Source organism: Ornithorhynchus anatinus, chromosome 21, assembly GCF_004115215.2.
Source record: "Ornithorhynchus anatinus isolate Pmale09 chromosome 21, mOrnAna1.pri.v4, whole genome shotgun sequence".
NCBI classification, from domain to species: Eukaryota; Metazoa; Chordata; class Mammalia; order Monotremata; family Ornithorhynchidae; genus Ornithorhynchus; species Ornithorhynchus anatinus.
Genome location: NC_041748.1, coordinates 303,716 through 317,323, shown reverse-complemented (window position 1 = coordinate 317,323; position 13,608 = coordinate 303,716). Strand labels below are relative to the sequence as shown.

The 13,608-nt window shown below is 61.1% G+C and overlaps 1 protein-coding gene across 1 annotated transcript; it reads left to right on the top strand.

Moving 5' to 3' along the window:
- The first annotated feature begins 5,707 nt into the window (after nt 1–5,707).
- On the top strand, nt 5,708–13,428 carry MRPL45 (mitochondrial ribosomal protein L45). Its single transcript, XM_029049580.2, has 8 exons — nt 5,708–5,818; nt 8,311–8,494; nt 9,382–9,499; nt 10,106–10,204; nt 11,607–11,655; nt 11,837–11,986; nt 12,118–12,291; nt 13,014–13,428. The coding sequence occupies exons 1-8, from the start codon at nt 5,747–5,749 to the stop codon at nt 13,158–13,160; spliced, it is 993 nt and encodes a 330-aa protein (XP_028905413.1). The 5' UTR covers nt 5,708–5,746; the 3' UTR covers nt 13,161–13,428.
- The last annotated feature ends 180 nt before the right edge of the window (nt 13,429–13,608 follow it).

The window sequence follows — 13,608 nt, the reverse complement described above, 5'->3', positions numbered from 1 at the left end:
AATACAGTGCCTGGCACATAGTAAGCGCTCAACGAATGTCACGATTATCATCACGGCATCCTGCATCCCCCTAAAGCATCCTGCGTGCTCTAGGTACCCCCTACGGCACCCTGCACACAGTGGGTCCCGGGAAATGATACTGATACTTATCTTTTTAATGGCATTTAAGCATTTACTATGTGCTAAGCACTGGGGGGAGCTACAAGACCATCAGATTGGATACAGGCCCCGTCCATTATAGGGCTTACAGTCTAAGGAGGAGCATAGGAATCGAATCCCCATATTACGGAAGAGACAACCGAGGCACAGAGAAGCAAAAAGATCTCTTTTTTTTTCTATCTGTTAGACCCTCACTGTGTGCCAGGCTCCGTTCTAAGCGCTGAGGTAGATACAAGCTAATGAGGTGGGACCGAATCCCCGTCCCACGTGGGGCTCTCAGTCTTAATCCCCATTTTACAGAAGAGGTAACTGAGGCCCTAAGAAGTGAAGCGACTTGTCCAAAGTCACACGGCGGACAGGCGGCGGAGCCGGGACTAGAACCCGGGTCCTGCCGACTCCCGGGCCCGAGCTCTGCCCACTAGGCCGCGCTGCTCCCCAACGCTCTGGATCTCGACCGGGCGGACGGACGTGGGTTGCGGGTTGGGATTAGAGAAGGGTTCCTCCAACCCCAGGGCCAACCGAATCGGATTTTAAAGGATTTCGGATAAAGAGGATTTGACTCGGCATCAAAGGGCCTCAGGGTGAGAAGGTGAGGAGGCAGGGAGAGCGCGGAGGGGTGGGGGGCCCCGAGGCCTGGGGAGGGACTCCGAAGGCCTCCCGTGACCTCAGCGGACCTCGCCACGCTTCCGGATTCCTCCGGCTTCAGCTCTGGAGCACCTGCCCTTTAAGGGGCCGGTGGTGGGGTGGGGGAGCCTGGGGGCAGGGGGTTGAGGGACCGGAGGTGGGGGTGAGGGGGCAGATGGTCCAGTTGGGACCGGGAGCAGGAGGGAGGGTCGGTCTGGTCGGCCAGGGGGATTTGGGGCAGGGGGCGGTCAGCCCGGTCAGGTTGGATACCTCTGAAGAAGGTGCTAGATCGCCCGACTAGCTTGACTCATTCCCAAGCCCTGCTCCCCGAAGGCCGGGCGGGCAGAGGGCCGGGCTGCCCCTCCGGGGCCGGGCAGGGAGAGGGCGGGCCGGGCTGCCCTTCGGGGGCCGGGCGGAGAGCGTGTCAGGTTGTCCCCGAGTCGGGCGAGTGGAGGGACGGGGCCCGAAGAAGACACCCCCGCAGGTTGGCCACGGCCTGGGCTGGCGGGAAGAGCCCTGGCTTGGGAGTCAGAGGACCTGAGGCCCAGTCCCGGCTCTGCCACTGGCCTGCTGTGGGTGCCTCGGGGCTAGTCACTTCTCTTCTCTGGGCCCCGGTCTCCCCCTCTTTCAAATGGGGTTTCAGTCCCTGTTCTCCCTCCTCCTCAGACTGAGAGTCTCATTAGGGACGGGGACTGGGTCCAACCTGACGATCTTGAATCTTCCCCAGCACTGATGATGGTGATGATTGGTTTTCCCAGAGACTCTGCAGCCGGGCGGGCACCACACAGATGGGATGGGCGGGCCCAGCCCCTCCCCCCCCCTCCCCCCCACTGCCCACTGGATGCAGCGTGTCTCCGTGGCTAGAGCCCGGGCTTGGGAGTCTGAGGTCATGGGTTCGAATCCCGGCTCTGCCACCTGTCAGCTGGGTGACTGTGGGCGAGTCACTTCGCTTCTCTGGGCCTCAGTTCCCTCATCTGTAAAATAGGAATGAAGACCGTGAGCCTCGTGTCGGACGATCTGATTACCCTGTATCTACCTCAGCGCTTAGAGCAGTGCTTGGCACATAGTAAGCGCTTACCAAATACCAACGTTGATTAGAACGGAAGCCCGTCAATGGGCAGGGATTGTCTCTATCTGATGCCGAATTGTACATCCCAAGTGCTTAGTACAGTGCTCCGCACGTAGTGAGCTCTCAATAAATACTATCGAGTGAATGAAGGGATGGGGCCGGGCAGAGGGTGACGGGAGCGGAGTGAGGGGCAGCTGAGGTGGGAGACCCCGGCCTGAGAATGAGCCCCAGGGGGGAGCCTTGGCACGCCCCAGGCCCGTCGGACCCAGGAGCCCGGAGCCTGGCTCGGCCCAGGGTCGGAGCCGGAGTCCAGCGGCCACGGCGGGGCCGCCGGCCAGAGCGGAACACCCGACGGCAGCATCGAGACACCGCCCTCCCTCCCTCCCTCTCCGTGCCCCTGGCCCACCATGCGTGGGGGAAATGGGCCTCCCCGGGGGGGGGGGGGGGCACATGGTTTTTTTTTGTTTGTTTTAATGGTATTTGTTAAGCACTTACTATCTGAATTAAGCGCTGGAGTAGATAAAAGGTAATCAGACCGGACACGGTCCTTGTCCCACATGAATCTCCCCATCTTAATCCCCAATTTACAGATGGGGCAACCGGATGAGGGCCAAAGGAGTCAAGTGCCATGTCCAGGGTCCCACAGCAGCCAAATGGCGGGGGAGGAATTAGAATCCGGGTCCTTCTGACTCTGGGGCCCAGGCTCCGTCCCTTAGGCCACGCCGCCGCGCATGGGCCCGGTGAACCAAATTCTCCTCTCTGGGCTTGGCGGGCCGGCCCCTCCCCTCCACCCTGGGGCTCCCAGCATCTGCCGCCCAAGTCTGATCCGGCCCCGGCCCGACCCACCTCCCGCTCCGCTCCCTGCCCCGGAAGCCGGGACGAACAGCTGGCCTGGCAGTCGCTCAATCCCCGCGACGGAGGAGATCCGAGGCGGATTATCGGGATCCGCGGAGGGAGGGCGAGGAGTTAGTCCCACGGAGCCGTGGTCCTGCCAGGATTATTTCTGCTCTTACCATCTGGATGCCAGGGGAGAGGGCGTGGGGGGATGGGTTGGATACCTCCAGCCTGCAGCTGGCACCACAGGGCGCCCCGGCCAGCTGGGCAAAGGGCAGAGAGCCTTCCCCCAACCAAGGGCTGGGGGGCAACAAGCTAAGGGTGGTGCCTCAGGGTAGCACCCGGGGGCGGGAGGGCATAAAACCATCAGTGGTATTCAGTGCATGCTATGGGCCAAGCACTGTGTTAAGTGCCAAGGTAGAGACGGGAGCGTCGGGCCGGACGCCGTCCCCCTCCGGTCCCCCCGTCTTCCTCCCCTCCCGGTCTAAGAGGGAAACGGGAAGGGGACCCACGGGGGGCTCCGGGTGGGTGTGCCCCCAGCCAGCCACCAGGTAGAACATCACAAGCTTCAGCATCATCACTATCAGAGTAGTAAAATAATAAAAGGAGAAGGATACTGAAGGTGGGCTTCGTTAAGGGCTTACTCTCTGCCGAGCCCCGCGCTAAGCACTGGGGAGAGACAGAGACGACCGAGTCGGACGCAGGCCCTGACAACCACCGGGCTCACGGTCTAAGGGGGAGGGGGAGTGCAGATTAAATCCTCTTTGGACAGGTGAGGAAACTGAGGGCCGGAGAAGTGACTTGCTCAACGTCACACACCAGGCAAATGGCAGATCTCGGATTACAGTCCTTCTCATTGATTGAATAATAATAATAACGGTGGTATTTGTTAAGCGCTTACTGTGTGCTGTTCTAAGCACTGGGGGGAATACAAGGTGATCAGGTTGGCCCACGTGGGGCTCACGGTTTTAATCCCCACTTTACGGATGAGGTCACTGAGGCCCAGAGAGGTGAAGCGACTTGCCCAAAGTCCCACAGCTGGCAAGCGGCAGAGCCGGGATTAGAACCCACGACCTCCGACTCCCAACCCCGGGCTCTTTCCACCCAGTCACGCTGCTTCTCTAGTGTCCATCTACCCCGGCAGCTTCTTGAGGGCGGGGATCCCATTTCCTAACTCCATTGGACCCTCCTGAGCGGTTAGTACAGTGCTCCGTACTAGAAATACTGCTGATAGAGGAGAAGCATCGTGGCTCGGCGGAAAGAGCTCAGGCTTGGGATCGGAGGTCGTGGGTTCTAATCCCCGTTCTGCCACCCGTCAGCTGTGTGACTTTGGGAAAGCCACATCACTTTTCTGTGCCTCGGGTCCCTCATCTGTAAAATGGGGATTAAGACTGTGAGCCACACGTGGGACAACCTGATGACCTTGTACCCCCTCCCCCAGCATTTAGTGCTTGGCACGTAGTAAGTGCTTAACATTCAAAGTATTTATTGAGCGCTTACTGAGTGCAGAGCACTGTACTAAATGCCATCATCATTAGTATTATTGATAAAAAACCTTTCGTATCAACCAAGTTACATGAAAGAGAAGCAGCGTGGCTCAGTGGAAAGAGCCCAGGCTTGCGAGTCAGAGGTCATGGGTTCTGATCCCGGCTCTGCCACTTGTCAGCCGTGTGACTGTGGGCGAGTCGCTTCACTTCTCTGGGCCTCAGTTACCTCATCTGTAAAATGGGGATTAAGACCGTGAGCCCCACGAGGGACAACCTGATGATCCCGTATCTACTCCAGCGCTTAGAACAGCGCTTTGCACATAGTAAGCACTTAACAAATACCACCATTTATTTTAGGCGCTCAACGAATAGGAGAGAAGCAGCGTGGCTCAGCGGAAAGAGCCCGGGCTTGGGTGTCCGAGGTCATGGGTTCGAATGCCGACTCTGCCACTTGTCGGCGGGGTGACTGTGGGCAAGTCACTTCTCTGGGCCTCAGTGACCTCCTCTGTAAAATGGAGATGAAGACTGGGAGCCTCACGTGGGCCAACCTGATTACCCTGTAAACCTACCCCAGCGTTTAGAACAGTGCTCTGCGCATAGTAAGCGCTTAACAAATACTAACTGTAAGCCGGTCAAAGGGCAGGGACTGTCTCTATCTGTTACCGATTTGTCCATTCCAAGCGCTTAGTACAGTGCTCTGCACAGAGTAAGCGTTCAATAAATACTATTGAAGAAGCAGCGTGGCTCAGTGGAAAGAGCCCGGGCTTGGGAGTCAGACGTCATGGGTTCAAATCCCGGCTCTGCCACTTGTCAGCTGGGTGACTGCGGGCATGTCACTTCACTTCTCTGGGCCTCAGTTCCCTCATCTGTCAAATGGGGATGAAGACCGGGAGCCTCACGGGGGACAACCTGATGACCCTGGATCTCCCCCAGCGCTTAGAACAGTGCTCTGCACCTAGGAAGCGCTTCACAAATACCAACCTTATTAACTAACATTGGCTCAGTGGAAAAGAGCCTGGGCTTCGGAGTCGGAGGTCATGAGTTCGACTCCCGGCTCTGCCCCTTGTCAGCTGGGTGACTGTGGGCAAGTCACTTCACTTCTCTGGGCCTCAGTTCCCTCATCTGTAAAACGGGGATTAACTGTGAGCCTCACGTGGGACAACCTGATTCCCCTGTATCTCCCCCAGCGCTTAGAACAGTGCTCGGCACCTAGTAAGCGCTTAACAAATACCAACATTATTATTATTATTATTATTATTATTATTAATGAGCGACTCCCGGAGGAGCCCGGGCGGGGAGAGAGAGGCCCGGGGGGCTGGTCCTCGGTTCCCACCAGGGGGCGCTCGGGCCGTAATCGTCGGCGGGGCCCGGCTGTCGCCATCCCCTGTCGTCAGGGGGCGCTGCCGACGGGCCCGGCCGGGGAGGGAGGGGGCGGGGCCTCCCGAGCGTGTGGCGCCTGCGCGCTGGCCGACCCGCTCCCGCGCAGACTCCGTGGGGCGGCGGGCGCGCGCGCCTAGCGCGGGGCCGGCCCCGCTTCCGGCTTCCGGTTCCCGGCGGGCCGCGCGCCGGCAAGATGGCGGCGCCCACGAGGACGGGCGCGGCGGCCTGGTCCCGGTTGCGGTTCCTGGGCCGGTGGTCCCCGCAGGTGGGGGTGGCGGGGGGAAGGGGGCTACTCCCCGCCGGCACCACCACCGTTATCATCAGCATGGCGTCGCGTTAGCGCTTACTCTGGGCTAAGCCCTCCTCTAAACCCTGGGCCTCATCCTGCCATAAATAATAATAATGATAATAATCACGTTGGCATTTGTGAAGCGCTTACTATGTGCCGAGCACTGTTCGAAGCGCTGGGGGAGATCCAGGGTCATCAGGTTGTCCCCCGTGAGGCCCCCAGTCTTCATCCCCATTGTACAGATGGGGGAACTGAGGCCCAGAGAATCATGTTGGTATCTATTAAGCGCTTACTATGTGCCGAGCACTGTTCGAAGCGCTGGGGGGATCCAAGGTCATCAGGTGGTTCCCCCGTGGGGCTGCCAGGCTTCATCCCCATTTGACAGATGAGGTTCCTGAGGCCCAGAGAGGTGAAGTGACTCGCCCAAAGTCACCCAGCTGACAAGTGGCGGAGGGGGGGGGGGATTCGAACTCATGACTTGTGACTCCCAAGCCCAGGTTCTTTCCACAGAGCCAGGGGAGCGGGGACTGGGTCCAACCCAATTTGCTTGTATAATAATAATAGTAATAATGTTGGTATTCGTTAAGCCCTTACTATGTGCCGAGCACTGTTCTAAGCGCTGGGGTAGACATAGGGGAATCAGGTCGTCCCACGTGGGGCTCACAGTCTTAATCCCCATTTTACAGATGAGGGAACTGAGGCCCGGAGAAGTTAAGTGACTCGCCCACAGTCACACAGCCGACAAGTGGCAGAGCTGGGTTTCGAACTCATGAGCCCTGACTCCAAAGCCCGTGCTCTTTCCACTGAGCCACGTTGTATCCAACCCAGTGCTTAGTACAGTGCCTGGCACATAGTAAGCGCTTAGCAATAATAGTCGTAACGATGTATAAAGCGCTTACTATGTGCCGAGCACTGTTCTAAGCGCTGGGGGAGATACAGGGTCATCAGGTGGTCCCACGTAGGGCTCAGACTCGCAATCCCCATTTTACAGATGAGGGTACTGAGGCCCAGAGAATAATGTTGGTATTTGTTAAGCACTTACTATGGGCAGAGCACTGTTCTAATCTCTGGGGTAATAATAATGTTAATGTTGGTATTTGTTAAGCGCTTACTATGTGCAGAGCACTGTTTTAAGCCCTGGGGTAATAATAATGTTAATAATATTGGTATTTGTTAAGCGCTTACTATGTGCAGAGCACTGTTCTAAGCCCTGGGGTAGTAATGTTAATAATATTGGTATTTGTTAAGTGTTTACTATGTGCAGGGCACTGTTCTAAGCCCTGGGGTAATAATGTTAATAATATTGGTATTTGTTAAGCGCTTACTATGTGCAGGGCACTGTTTTAATCTCTGGGGTAATAATAATGTTAATAATGTTAGTATTTGTTAAGCGCTTACTATGTGTAAGCACTGTCCTAAGCACTGAGGTAGTCACAAGGGAAACAGGTTGTCCCCCATGGGGCTCACAGTCTTAATCCTCATTTTACAGATGAGGTCACTGAGGCACAGAGAAGTGAAGTGACTTGCCCCCAGTCACACAGCTGACAAGTGGCAGAGCTGGGATTCGAACCCATGACCTCTGACTCCCAAGCCCGGACTCTTGCCACTGAGCCACGCTGCTTCTCTGAGCAGAGACGTTCAGTGACTTGCCCGTGGTCACACAGGAGACAGGTAGTGGAGCCAGGATTAGAACCCACAACCTCCGACTCCCAAGCCCGGGCTCTTTCCACTGAGCCACACTACTCAGTTTAACCAATATCACAATTATTATTATTATTCTAGTCCTGGCTTTGCCCCTTGTCTGCTGTGGGACCTTGGGTCAGTCACTTTACGTATCTGAGCCTCAGTTCCCTCATCTGTAAATTGGGGATTAAGTCTGTGAGCTCCCGGTGGAATGCGGATTGCATCTGACCGGATCAAGCGCTTAGTACAGTGTTTTGCCCACAGTAAGCGCTCGATAAAGATGATTGATTAATTTCTATCTACCCTAGTTCTTAGTACAAAGACTGATGCGTAGTAGGCACTTCATAAATACCGCAGTTATTATCGTTGTTATTATAATGAGGCAGCGTGGTCTAGTGGCTAGAGCCCGGGCTTGGGAGTCAGAAGCATCTAGGTTCTAGTTCCTTCAATAGTATTTATTGAGCCCTTACTATATTTATTGAGCACTGACTATGTGCAGGGCACTGTACTGAACGCTTGGAATGTACAATTCGCCAACAGGTAATCCCAGCTCTGCCCCTTGTCTGCCGTGTGACCTCGGGCAAGTCGCTTCCCATCCTCGGGCCTCAGTTCTCTGGAAAAATGGGGATCGAGGTTGTGAGCCCCATGTGGGACGGGGTCCGCGACCAGTCCGTTGGCCTCGTATCTACCCCAGCGCTTGGTACGGTGCCTGGCACGTAGCGAGCGCCGAACAGATACCTCAGGTCTCATCTCTGGCATCTACCGGGCGCTTCCCGTCCTTCCAGTGCCCGGACGTCCGGCCCGGCCCGGCCGCCGTCGTGATACCGGTGAGAACCAAGAGGCGCTTCACGCCCCCTCAGAAGAAGGCCAAGTTCTGGACCGAAGAGGAGAACCGGGCGCGCGCCCGCGCCGCCGGCATCGTCATCCCCAACGAGCGCCCCGAGAGACCCATCGTCCTGAACTGCACAGGTGGCGCCGGGCCTCGGGGGCGGGCGGGGAGGGAGGGAGGGGAACACCTCGGGGGGGAGTGGGGGCGGCTGGAAGGAGAAGCGGCAGGGCGGCCCAGTGGATAGATGATGATGATGATGTTGGTATTTGTTAAGCGCTTACTATGTGCAGAGCACTGTTCTAAGCGCTGGGGTAGACACGGGGGAATCAGGTTGTCCCACGTGGGGCTCACAGTCTCAATCCCCATTTTACAGATGAGGTCACTGAGGCACAGAGAAGTGAGTGACTTGCCCACAGTCACACAGCTGATAAATGGCGGAGCTGGGATTCGAACCCATGACCTCTGACTCCAAAGCCCATGCTCTTTCCACTGAGCCACGCTGCTTCTCCAACGCGCGGATAGCGGATAGCGCGCGGGCCTTCTAGTCAGAAGGACCTTGGTTCTAATTCCCACTTGGCCACTTGTCTGCTCTTTGACTTTGAGCAGGTCACTTGGCTTCTCCGGGCCTCGGTTTCCTCAGCCTTTTTGGTGCCTTTTTCACCAACGGTGAAATGGTGGTGCCTTTTTCAGGTTGTGAGTCCCAGGGGAGACCGGGACTGTGTCCAACCCCATTAGTTTGGCTCTACCCCAGCGCTTAAACCGGTGCCTGGCACAGAGTAAGCGCTTGACAGATACCCTAAATAGCGGGCAAGGGGAGGGTTGGGTCAGACCCCGTCACCTCTCAGCCGCCGCTTCATCCTCCCCCTTCCCCGCTTTTACCCCCACCACGGTCCGGGAGAGGCAGGGACGGTTCTCCGCGCTTTACGGGCGGAAAGGCCGAGGGGCCTGCCCCGGGTCTCCCGGTGCGTGCGTCGGACTCTGGGCCCGGGCCGCCTGCCCTAATTTCTCCCCCACCCTCCTCCTGCAGCCGGGGTCTTTGACCCCTACATCCCCCCCGAGGGCGACGCTCGCCTGACGCCCCTCCTCAAGGCCGGCCTGAAGCAGAGGGTGGAACAGCTGAAGCAGCGCGTGGCCTCCCAGCTGGCGTAGGTACCCGGGCCCCCGGCGTCGCGGGCCTCTGGGCGGCGGTGTCCCGGGCCTCGACGCCCGGGGTCCGGTGGTGGGGTTCCGCTCCCCGGCCGGTGCGACGTGGCCCGCCGGTGCCTGGTGGGAGCTCCCGGGTGTCTGGCTTCCCGAGCCCGGTGGTGGGGTGGGGAATCGACGACGATGGGGCTCGAACCTGGCTCCCCTGGGAGCGGGGAGCCTGTCTCTGATCACGGAGACTTGGCGGGGGGAGGGCCCGGCGTGTTCTAAGCTACAGGGACCGGGTCGGGGAGGGCCACTCTGGGTCCCATCGACTCTTCGGCCCGAAAGGCCTCTAGTTCCACCTGACTGTGTCCTCTCGCCCGGGGGGTGGGTGGGCCAGAGCCGAACAACCCGGCCAAGACAGCTCCCTCTCACTCCGGAAAACCCCCCGGGCCGCTTGCCGTTCTGACCTCCCTCCGGTTGGATCTGGAGGGGCCCCCGGCGGGCTGACTCGCATCCAGCTCTGAGGTCACGGAGGGGCCCGCCTCTCCTCAGGCCTCCCCCGGTGGGCCCCGCCGGGATGGGGGAGACCACGGGACGAACCGGGGCCCCCTACGCTTTCCCAGCATCCGCAAGGTGAAGGAACACGACACCACCTTCAGCGTCAAGACCTTCGCCACCAAGGCCCAAGAGATCTTCACCGAAGCGCACGACTGCCTGAACACGTGAGAGCTTCCTCTGTCCTCGCCCGCCCCGGGCTCCCTGGGGCACGGCTCCTCGGCCAGAACCGTCCCGGGCACCGGGGGCAGACGGAGGTGGGCCTGGGGCCCGGCACGGCCGGGAAGGTGGCCGGCCCCGCTGTCGGGAGCGAGCCACGGTCCCCGTTACCCAGGCGGGGGGGAACCGGGGCGGCGGGGGCCGGGCTCATTCATGCGATAGTACTTATTGAGCGCTTACTATGTGCAGAGCACTGAACTGAGCGCTTGGAGTGTACAGTTCGGGGATCAGGCCCAGGGGAGAACGAGAAAGACAGCGGGCCAGAGAAGTGCCCGACGGGTATGCCAGACCAACCCCGGGCCCGGCGCCTGGCTCAGCCAACGGCCCAGCCGACGTCTTGGGGCGCCCGGGTCCTGGGGGGCCGCTCTGAGGATGAAATGGAGGGAGCCGGGAGACGCCTCCCTCAGCCTGCGCGGCACCTGCAGGCCCTGGTCAGCAGGCGGTCGGTAGCCGGGCTGCGGGCGGCGCCCGGTGACCGTCCACTGGCCCGGAGGTGCCGGCGGGGAGGCGGGATGGGAGTTTAAGGGCCCGGAAAGGGGCGGGCGGCACCAGGGCCCAACCTCCCTTTCCCAGGTTCTCCCCACTGCAGGTGAGGCAAGGGACCCGTCGCGGAGCCAGAGGGAAACGCTCCTCTCCCCTGCACGACGAGGCAGGGGACGGGATGCGTAGGCCACGGGCGTGGGTTGGTTCGGCGGGTCAGAGCAGGTTGAGACTTCCCCGATCGGGGGAGGAGGGAGGGAGTCTAGCTTTGTTTGTCAGTCAGTCGTGTCTATTGAGCGTTTACCGTGTGCAGAGCACGGTACTAAGTGCTTGGGAGAGTACCACGTAATAGACATATTTCCTGTCCACAACGAGCTTACAAGTCTCGAGGGGGACTAGATACAATTGTTTACCTACATAAATAATTCCAACCGTGAACGTAAGCGCCGTGGGGCTGGGAGGGGGGAATGAATAAAGGGAGCGAGTCAGGGCGATGCAGAAGGATGTGGGAGAGGAGGGCTTAGTCAGGGAAGGCCTCTGGGAGGAGGAGGGCCTTCCATAAGGCTTGGGCCGAGTGTCCTGCCGCCACCGCTCTCAAAGAGGGAGGGGGGCCGGAGAAGGGGGCGGGGGACCCCAGTCCAGTTGGGCGACCTGAGCCGCGGGAAGCAGAGGGCGGGTTCCGTATCCCGCCCCGGGGCCCGGTCCCGTCCTGGGACGTGCCCGAGCGCAGCCTGTCGGGCCGCTCTGCTCTCGGACCCGCCGCTAGGAATCGGAGAGCCGGGGCCCGATGTGGACCCTCGCTGCCGTGGGTTTCTCTCGCTGTTGCCGTCTCTCCGTCTCTCTCGCGCAACCCCCCCCCCCACCTCCCAGGGCCAACCACGACAAGCTTCACGAACTGGTGACGGAGTACTGCTTCCCGGTAGGTTCCTCCCCGGCAACCTCCCCTTCCCTCGGGGCCGGGGCCGAGCCGGGGACCCGCGCGCGGCCGGAGCGGCCCAGCGTGACCCCGCGGGGCGGGCGGCCGGGCCCGGAGCGGGGCCGGAGCGGGGCCGGGGCGGAGGGGCCCGACGACGGCACGCCCGCTGCTCCCCGTGTCCCAGAAAATGGCCGAGGAGACGAAGCTGAAGACCGTCCGCTGGCGCTTCGTGGAGTCCCTGGAGCCCCCCCGGGTGGTGCAGGTCCGCTGCACGGACATGGTCAGCCCGGGGAACGTGTACGGACAGGTCACCGTCCGCATGCACACCCGCCAGGTAGGGCCCCCCGCTGCCTCCCCCTCCCCGCGTGCCGCGCGTCGTCGGGCCCCCGTCCCGCCCCGGGCCGGCGGGCCGGGCCGGCGGGGTCTCTGGCCGTCTATCTCACCCTCCCGCCCTCCTCCCCGCAGGCCCTGGCCATCTACGACCGGTTCGGGCGACTGATGTACGGGCGAGAGGACCTGCCGCGGGACGTGTTGGAGTACGTCGTGCTGGAGAAGCAGCTTCGTAACCCGTACGGCGCCTGGAGGCTGCATGACAAGATCGTCCCCCCCTGGGCCCCCGCCCCCGACGCCCCCTTGAAGGTAACGCCCCCGCCCCCGTCCCCCGCTCTGGGGGGAAGGCTCACGGGAAGCTGCGTGGCCTAGCGTCTAGAGCATGGGCCCGGGAATCCGAGGTCGTGGATTCTAATCCCGGCTCTGCCTCTCGTCTGCCGAGTGACCTGAGGCAAATCATTTCACTGCCCTGGGCCTCAGTTACCTCATCTGGAAAATGGGGATGCAGACCGCGAGCCCCATGTGGGACGGGGACTCTGTTCCCCATTTATTTATATCCACCCCGGGGCTTAGTCCAGCGCCTGGCACATAGTAAGTACTTAAGTGCTATAATTAGTATTAGGAGGGGGAGATGGAGTGGCAGGGGGAGCCAGTCTTGACCCATCCTGCTGCCCTCTCGGTTCCACCCCTGTCCCCGGGGCAAGTGGGGCAACTGCTGGGTGTCCCCCGTCCCCCTCCACCGACCCCAGACCCCACCCAGAGAGCCGGGGGTGGAGCCGACGGGCTTGCCGCTCGTGCCCACCCCCCAGGTTGCCCTGGCGAGCGTGGGTGGGAGGGGTGGCCCTGAGCCCCTCACGGCTCTAACCGCGTTCCGAGGGGGACCGATTTTGGGGGTCTCCACTTGGACCCCTTCGGGAAACAACCACCCCCGCCTCCTCCCGCACTGTTGCAGGGCCAACAGCCCGGGGAAAGGGTCCCGGAGCGGGTGGGAAGGGGCCGTGGCCGCCGTAACCGGCTTCTCGTCCTTCCAGACGGTCCTGATCCCCGGGCCCGGCCTGCTGCCGGGGGAGGAGCTCCGGGACCCGGACGTGGCTACGCCGCCGTCACCGCCCACCGCCGAGACCCCGGGCCTGCCATCACCCCGGGCCCGAGCCGCCCCCCCGGGACCCGGCGTTTAGGGATCGGCTGCCCCATGGGGGGTTGGAAGGTGCCGCGGGGCAGGCTTGGGGGCGGGGACTTTAGGGCCCTCGCGCCCTGTCCCCCTTCTCCTGCCTCGACTGTCGGGGACCCAGGCCCGAGGGAGGGCCACGGCGCCGGGGGCCGGCCTTCGGAGCCCCTTCCGCCTCCCCGCTTCGGCCGAGGCTGCCGACGACACCCCAACGGGACGTCAGACCCCAGACTGGGAACGTGGACTGAGACCCTGGTAATAAATCCCCGTCTGTCGGAGGCGTTTTGTGTAGTGTGGGGATGGGCGCGTTCGGGGGACCGGGTGTTTCTGGAGGACTGGGCCTGTGTCGCATCGAGGGGCGCGTTTGGTGGGAGAGGGGTCTGAGCCGGCTGCCCGGCCCCGAGGGAAGGGTCAGTGGGTCCCTCCCAGAGCCGGGCTCGGCCAGTCGGGGGATGTGG

Bases quoted from the DNA above. Each gene is read 5' to 3' on its own strand.
- MRPL45 (XM_029049580.2), top strand. From the start codon at position 5,747: ATGGCGGCGCCCACGAGGACGGGCGCGGCGGCCTGGTCCCGGTTGCGG. The intron at 5,819-8,310 runs GTGGGGGTGGCG...CCGTCCTTCCAG, and splicing joins TGGGCCGGTGGTCCCCGCAG to TGCCCGGACGTCCGGCCCGG. The intron at 9,500-10,105 runs GTAGGTACCCGG...ACGCTTTCCCAG, and splicing joins CGCGTGGCCTCCCAGCTGGC to CATCCGCAAGGTGAAGGAAC.